Source organism: Otolemur garnettii, unplaced genomic scaffold (genome assembly GCF_000181295.1).
Source record: "Otolemur garnettii isolate 467f Iridium unplaced genomic scaffold, OtoGar3 scaffold00127, whole genome shotgun sequence".
NCBI lineage: Eukaryota > Metazoa > Chordata > Mammalia > Primates > Galagidae > Otolemur > Otolemur garnettii.
In genome coordinates, this window is record NW_003852522.1 from 5,579,787 (window position 1) to 5,587,654 (window position 7,868).

At 48.2% G+C, this 7,868-nt stretch overlaps 1 protein-coding gene across 2 annotated transcripts in view; it reads left to right on the plus strand.

Moving 5' to 3' along the window:
- Window positions 1-1,330: 1,330 nt before the first annotated feature.
- The window catches only part of VAV1 (vav guanine nucleotide exchange factor 1), a 64,839-nt gene continuing 58,301 nt past the window's right edge, over window positions 1,331-7,868 (plus strand). For both annotated transcript variants that reach the window (XM_003798002.3, XM_023518068.1), the window contains exon 1: window positions 1,331-1,657. In XM_003798002.3, the coding sequence (XP_003798050.1) occupies window positions 1,454-1,657 (204 nt within the window). In that variant the 5' untranslated portion in view covers window positions 1,331-1,453. The remainder of the gene's footprint in view (window positions 1,658-7,868) is intronic.

The following is a 7,868-nucleotide window of genomic DNA, read 5'->3' on the forward strand; positions in this document are numbered from 1 at the left end:
TCCGTATGGCTCGGAAGGGCAGCCTTTCAACCTTAACTCCCATCCTGCCTAGTTTTGGTGCAGTAGGAGGGTACGGGGTCTGTCCAGTGAAGGAGTCTAGCGCCCCCTAGTGGTTACAAGAATAAGAACAGAAACCCCGGGCGAAGAGTATTCAGATGGAGGGGGAGAGGGGTGGAAGGGCAGTAGGAGACCTCTTAATGAAGATAATTTCACCTAATAATTGTAAGGTAAGGGCTGTGAAGACAGCGAATGTTTGCTAAATAAATGAATTAATGAATCACACTTGAAATCTATAAGAAGAGGAGTAATAGTGGTTTGGATTTGTGGGGTGGTAATGGCTGGAAGTTAAACACGTGGATTTGGGATGACATAGGTGGAGCTGATAGAGCTTTCAGTCTTTTCTTAAATTCATTCAACAAATATTTATAGAGCACATATATATGCCAGATGCTGGGTAGGGGAGGGGCCAGCAGTGAACGAAGGAGACACAGATTCCTAAGTAGACATACTTCTAAGAAAGAAGTATGGTAAATATCCACTTTGTCAGAGGACAGATAGAGGCTTAGTGCAGGGAATTGGATAGGGTGTGATTGGGTGGGGCAAAGGCTGTGAAGTGAAATAGGGAGGTCTGAGAAGACTTCATGAGAAGGTGACATTTGAGAAAAGAACTGTGAAGGAGTTAGCCAGGAAGTTGCTTGAGGTGGAAGACAAAGGCCCCTTAGGCAGCACCTCACCTGGCATGTTGGAGGCACATTAAGGAGGCCCCTGCTGGCTGCAGCAGAGTAAACAGAGGGAGAGAGAGGGAAAGGGGACAGCAGGGAAGTGATGGGCTCAGATTGTCCAGGATCTGTGGGCTACAGGGAGGACTTAGGCTTTTACCCAGAGGAAAGTGGGAGCCATGGAAGATTGTGGTGGGTTGGGGAGAGCTGTCTCAGGTGCTCACAGGTGCCCTCTTGCTGCTGGAGTGAGGACAGAGTGTGGAGGGGGTGAGAGCTAGAGTTGGGCAATCAAGTGGAGGTGACTGCACTCGTCCAGACAGTGAGAGTGGGTCTTGACCAGGCTGGAGGCAGAAGAGGGGTAACAAGTGGGCAGAGTCCAGGTGTGTTTCAGAGGAGGCACTGCTCATTATGCCAATGGCTTGGATGTGGAGGAAAGTAGCCAGCCTCCTAGCCTAGCTAGCCTGATTCTCCCAGCCCCCCACTCCCCTGGGTGCCCAGGCTTCTGTTGACCTGGTAGAGGAAAGAGAGGCCAGATTTAGTGTGGAAGGCGTGGGGTGGGGCTGGGCTGCAGGTACCCCCCTCCTCCCCATGGCTGGCTCCTCCTCCACCCCCTCCCAGGGCGACAGTTACAGGCAAAGAAGAGGAAGTGGTAGCACAAGCTATCACTCCACAGGCGGGCGGGTGGGCGGTGGAGGCCACGTCGGTGCACAGGCCGGCCGGGGCAGGCAGCAGCCATGGAGCTGTGGCGCCAGTGCACCCACTGGCTGATCCAGTGCCGTGTGCTGCCACCCAGCCATCGTGTGACCTGGGAGGGGGCTCAGGTGTGTGAACTGGCACAGGCCCTTCGAGATGGAGTTCTTCTGTGCCAGCTGCTCAACAATCTTCTACCCCATGCTGTCAACCTACGGGAGGTCAACCTGCGTCCCCAGATGTCTCAGGTGAGCCTGGCACTGGCTGATGTGACTTGGGGTAGAGGTGGGGGGTGCCCCAGGCTGACACAGAAGGGCTAATGCACTCTTGCTCTAAGCAGGAGTAGTGGGGGTGGGGGGGGGTGGGGTATACTTTCAGGTCTTAGGCTGGCCCAGGGGGTGGTAATACACTGAGATTCTGTGATGGCTCTCCCCAAGGCTAACAGGCCTCCAGAGTGCATTAATGGGCTCTAAGTTTTCCTGTATCCAGGCTGAGAACTGGCAAACCAGGGGTTAACTATCTCAAGCCTCCCAGGATGATTGTACTGATTGATATTCAAGCCCCCAGATGGGAGTCAGGCCTGGGGGTGCCTGAGAACCCCCTGGGTTTGGCCAATAGGGTGCCTGACACTTTTGAATGCTTTGCCCCCTCCATACCCCCAAATTCTGGCTGTGGGGGAGGGGCCTCCACCAACTTCTTCCCCCACATGCTTCTCCTCCTCTGAGGCCCTGGGCCCCTTCCTTCCCCTCACATCTTCCTTCCTCTTGGCTTCCTGCCTGGGCCCAGGACAGCATGGGGCAGGTGGGAAGGGGGCTACAGCCCCCCAGGCTCTGGGTTTCCTCTCTCCCTTTTTCCCAGGTGGGGGACACTGAGGAAGGATCTGGTCTTGGGGCTTAGAGAGCACATCCTAGGGTTCTGGAGCCTAAAAAGTGCCACTTTCTCTGCAAGGATTTCTGTAGGGCCCAAGGGCTGAGGGGTGAGGTGGATTTCACTGTCCCCCCTCCCCCAGGCCCCAATGGCTCAGGAAATATATTCAAATCCCTATTTGAATGTGGTTGGGGTGAGGGTGGTTATGCGACTTGATCCTGTCACTGTAACACCTTGTCTGGGTCCCCAAAGCTGCTGGGCAGGAACAGGGAACAGGGTGGGATTGGGATCTGGTCTTGTCCTGAGGATCCATGCTTTGGGGGGCTCCTGGAGGATGGCAAGTGGGGGGAGACTGGTTGGGGCATGGCCTCCTCACTGTTCTGAGGTGTCAGCTAAGAGAAAGAGAAGTAACTGCTTGTGGGGGTCCCTGGGGGCTTTCCAGGGGCAGGGCCACTGGTGGAAGAGGTAGGAGGGATTTACCCCTCCTCTCAGAAGGAGGAGGGAGCCCCAGAACCCAAACACTCCTCTATACCCCACCCCCACACACTATGGCCAGCCCCTCTGGCCACAGACCATCCCAAATTTGCCTGCATTTGCTTGAGTTCTTTGTGTCTGCCAGGGCATGAGGAAGTAGCCATGGATCTGTCAGGCTGCAGATCTGGTAGGGGGTTAAGGCCCTTTGTGATAATTCAATAGCAGCTAATGGGAAAGTGGATGGACTTAAGAATGAACTTCTTCTATTGTATGTGTCTGAGCTAAAGCTGGTGGGTGAGGGTGCATGGCCTTGATCTCTAGGGGAGCAGCTGTACTCCAGGGATAGTCCTAATTCTCTCTACCAGATAATGCTGGAAACCCAGGTTCAGCCCTCAAAGTGCTCCTAGATTAGGGGAGACAGAAAAAGACACCCCCAGTTCTGTGTAGTCTGTGCTGGGGGCCCTGGGGTGAGGGCAGGACATTGCCTGGGGGAGTTGGGCTTTATTCAGGAGGGTACATTTATGATAAGGTATTGAAGAGTAAGTAGGAGCTTTCTCATTGTTCTGGCTTCCTGTGTCTAGCTGTGTCAGGCCCCAGGCAAAGAAGGGGTGTATCCTGACCCTTTCCATCTGGGTAGGGTCTCATTCTTGCCTCTGCCCATTTTGCCTCATTGTGAAGCTCAGCCCTGTGCCTGGTATGTATGTAGCAGGAATATGTGTGGAAAGCTGATAGGTACTCACAATAATTCAGAGGAAGGTGCCACAGGAACATTTCTGGGTTTCTGAGTGCCTGTCAGCAGATTTAAGGTGAGGCCATGAACAATCTAAGTGATGTGAAAAGATAAAGAGAGAAAAGGGAAGGTGCTCCTGATGGAAGAATGGCATAAGTAAAGTTGTGGAGGCTGGAATTAGAATTCTTCCAAGTTCCTCTCATTTGTTTTCAGAGTTCCTTACTTTTGCTCCATTGTTTCCAGGGAAGAGGGTAGTAAAAACATATTAATTCATGTACCCACCCACCCACTCATCCACCATCCATTCATCCATCTATCTATCCATCCATCCATCTACTTATCCATTCATCCATCTATCCATCTATCCTTTCATCAATGCATTCACCTATCCATTATCCACCTATCCATCCACTCACTTACCTATCCATCTATTCATCCATCCATCCACCCATCTACTCATTCATTCATCCATGCATCCACCCTTTGATCCATCCACCTATCCAACCTTCCATCTATCCATCCATCCTTCTATCCATCTATCCACTTATCCGTTCATCAATCTATCCATCTATCCTTTCATCAGTCCATCCACCTACCCACTTATTCACCTATCTATCCACTCACTTACCTATCCAGCCATCCATGCACCTAGTCATTCAACCACCCACCCATCTTCTGTCCACCCACCCATTCTTCCATGCATCCACCCATCTCTCTATCCTTCTATCTATCTTTCCCTCCCTCCCTCCATCCATCTATCCATGCACCCACCTATCCATCCATCCATGCACCTAGTCATTCACCCACCCACCCACCTTCTGTCTACCCACCCATTCTTCCATGCATCCACCCATCTCTCTATCCTTCCATCTATCTTTCCCTCTAACCATCTATCCGTCAACCCATCTGCCCATCTATCTGTTCTCCCACCCATCCACTCATCCACCCTTCCATTCATCCATTCACCCACCCTTTCACACATCTACTTATCCTCCCATCCTTCCATCTATTCCTCCATTCACCCATCTACTATTCAATACAGCCAATGATCCAACAATGATCTAGGCCCTATTCTTGGTGCTGGGGACAGTGGGAATAAGATACATGCAAGCCCCTGCTGTCAAGAAGGTTGCCTTCTAGTGTGCGTGGGCTGCGGGGAGCAAATAAAGGGAGCACATACATAGTCAGGAGGGTGCCTGCTGCTATGGAGGAAAGGAGGGAAGGAGGCTTATCAGGAGAGGAGGCTTGGGAGTGGATGGGGATTCAGGAGGCCTCACTGAAAGGCCATATTGGATCAGAGACCTGGGGAAAGTAAGGGACAGAGTTCTGTGGATTTGGAGAAATGGTGTCCTGGGCAGCACGTACTGTTGGTGCAAAGGTCCTGAGGCAGGCTCCAGTTGGTGACTGTATATTCAGGGAAATGACTGGCCTGGCTGGTGGGAATGATGAGGGCAGATAAAATTGGAGTGAATCTCTAAGCCAGAGGGTCCCTTTGAGACCTGAGGCTCAGAGAGAGCAGGATACCATCATGAGCAGCCACAGCTATACACAGGCATCAACCATCCTTCACTGCTCTCTTGGAGTCTAGAATCTGGCTGCAGAGATGGAACTTGAAGGCCAAAGAAGTGGAGAAGAAGGGACAATTTGTGGTGAAGACCCATCAAGATGTGGGAGCTGGTTAGACTCAGGGTGGACGCATGTCCTGGGGCCCAGATGAAATAAATGTCCCCACCTCTCATAAATAGCACTGAGACAGGAAACAGAGAAGGTGGGACAGTTGGAGTAGGGGATGGGACTCTGGGGTCGGAGGGAGTGGTGGCTTGGAGGAAACAGACCTGAGTTCAACTTCTGGCACTACCACTTCCTAGCCTCACCTCACTGAGCTTCAGTTTCCTCATCTATGAAATGTGTTTAAAAACAGCAGATTTTTTAGAGGGGAGGGGAAGACTGCTGTGATGTTTTAATACTGCTTAGTCCAGTGTCTGGCACCTGCCAAATTCTCACTAAAAAGTCCTTTTAGGAAAGATATCAGGTGGTGAGGGGGTATGCAGTGTAAAACCCCAAGTTGGCATTTGGGCTAGGATCATCATTCTCAACTAGGGAGACTTTGCTCTCCATCCCTGCTGTCCCCTGGTTTTGGCAATATTGAGAAATGTTTTTGGTTGTCACAACTAGAGCAGCCCTGCTACTGTATGGAGTGAATGGAGGCCAGGGACACTGCTCAGTACCCTGTAGCCAGACCACAGAAAATGATCCAGTCCCAGTTGTGAACAGTGCCAAGGCCAAGGAGCCTTGGGCCTGGGGCCAGGGTGGGAATTCAAATTATACATTAGTATCATTCAAATTTTAAAACACATAAAAACATATATGTGGAAAAATTTAACTCCTAGTCTTGTTTCTTTTTAAAACATGGCTGCACTATATCCCACCATTTAACAAACTTTTATTTTGCTTGCTATATTCTAGACCTTAGTCTAAGCCAGGAGCCGGCAAAACTAAAATCTGAGGGCAATGTCTGGATCATAATGTGTTTTTGTAAATACAATTTTATTGTCACACAGCCATGCCCATTCATTTATGTGTTGTGGCTGCTGCTTCTGTGCTGCCATGGCAGAGTTGAGTAGTTGCTCCACTGACCGGCCAGTGGAGCTGAAGATATTTACTGTATGGACCTTTGCAGGAAAAATATGCCCATCTCTAGTCTAAATACTTTTTCTACAGTAATCCATTTAATCTCCATAGCAACCTAAGAGGTAGATAGTATCATTATCTCCATTCTTCATATGGGGAAATTGAGGCACAAGGCAGTTAAGTAACTTGTCCTGGGTCATCCACCTTGAAAGTGGAAGGGTTGGAATTTGAATCGAGGCAGCCTGGTCCCAGGGTTCCTTATGTGTAGCAATTACTCTAAATGGCCTCCATCCCATTTGTATGGCTAGACAATCACTTATGTGACCCTCTGTCCTATGATGGACACTTGGATTGTGTCAGGCTTTAGTTATGACAAGCTTATTGCAATCAATAACCTTGTCTATGGATCATAAGTGTCCTTAATCACCCTTTAACCCCCACATAGACACAAAAAGTAACCATGTGAGGTGATGGATGTGTTGATTAATTTGATTGTGGTAATCATTACACAATGTAAGTGTATGTGTGTATCAAATCATCATGTTGTGTGCCTTGAATATATACAATGTTTATTTGTCCATTATCTGTCAATAAAGCTGAGGTTAATAAAAGAATTTCCTGGCCTGGCATAGTGGCTTACACCTGTAATCCCAGCTCTCTGAGAGGCCAAGACAGGAGGATAACCTAAGGTTAGAAGTTTGACACTAGCCTGTGCTAGAGTGAGACTTCATTTCTATTAGAAATAGAAAAAAATTACCCAGGGAAACGGTGAGACTCTATCTATCTATCTAAATAAATAAATAAAAGAAAAATGAAAAAATTAGCCTTGCATTGTGGTATGTATGCACTTGTGATTCCAGCTATTTAGGAGGCTGAGGCAAGAGCATTGCTTGAGCCCAGAAGTTTGTGGTTGCAGTGAGCTATGATGATGCCATTGCATTCTAGCCTGGGCAATAGAATCTCTCTCTCTCTCTCTCTGAAAGGATTTTCCTATTCTATAATACAATTCTAAAGAAAGTTGCATTTTTCAGGTCTCACACTGCTGTGTGACTTTGGACATGTTAGTTAACTTCTCTGTGCCTCTGTTGCCTCAACTACAAAATGAGTTTAATAAATCTATATTTTCAAGTATTGTCACGAAGGATAAGTGCTTATTACAAAGAACATAGAAAAGTATTTAGCTGCTTTACAATCATGCATTGCTTAACAGCAGGGGTCTGTGCTGAGAAATGCATGGTTAGACAATTGTGCACTTACACATACCTAGGCAGTTCAGACTGCACACACCTAGGCTGTGTGGTCTAGCCTATTGCTCCTAGGATATAGACCTGTGCATCAGAGGGAACTGTACTGAATACTGTAGGCAGTTGTAACAAGTGATGAGAGTTTGTGTTTCTAAACATAGAAAAAGTACAGTAAAAATATGGGAATTATAATCGTATGGAACCATCATTGTACATGTGGCGGGCGTGTCACTGGCAGAAACATCCTTAAGTGATGCATGAGTGTGTTATTACTGCCACCATATTTATAATTATCTTACATAATTATCTGTGAGCGATATATACATGGGATAATTTTTTTTAAGTGATAAGGTCTTACTTTATCATCTAGGCCAGAATGCATTGGTGTAATCCTAGCTCACTGCAGCCTCCAACTCCTGGGCTCAAGTGATCCTTCTGCCTCAGTCTCCCAAGTAGCTGGGACTATAAGCGAATATCACCACATCCAGTTAATTAAAAACATTTTTTTTTTTT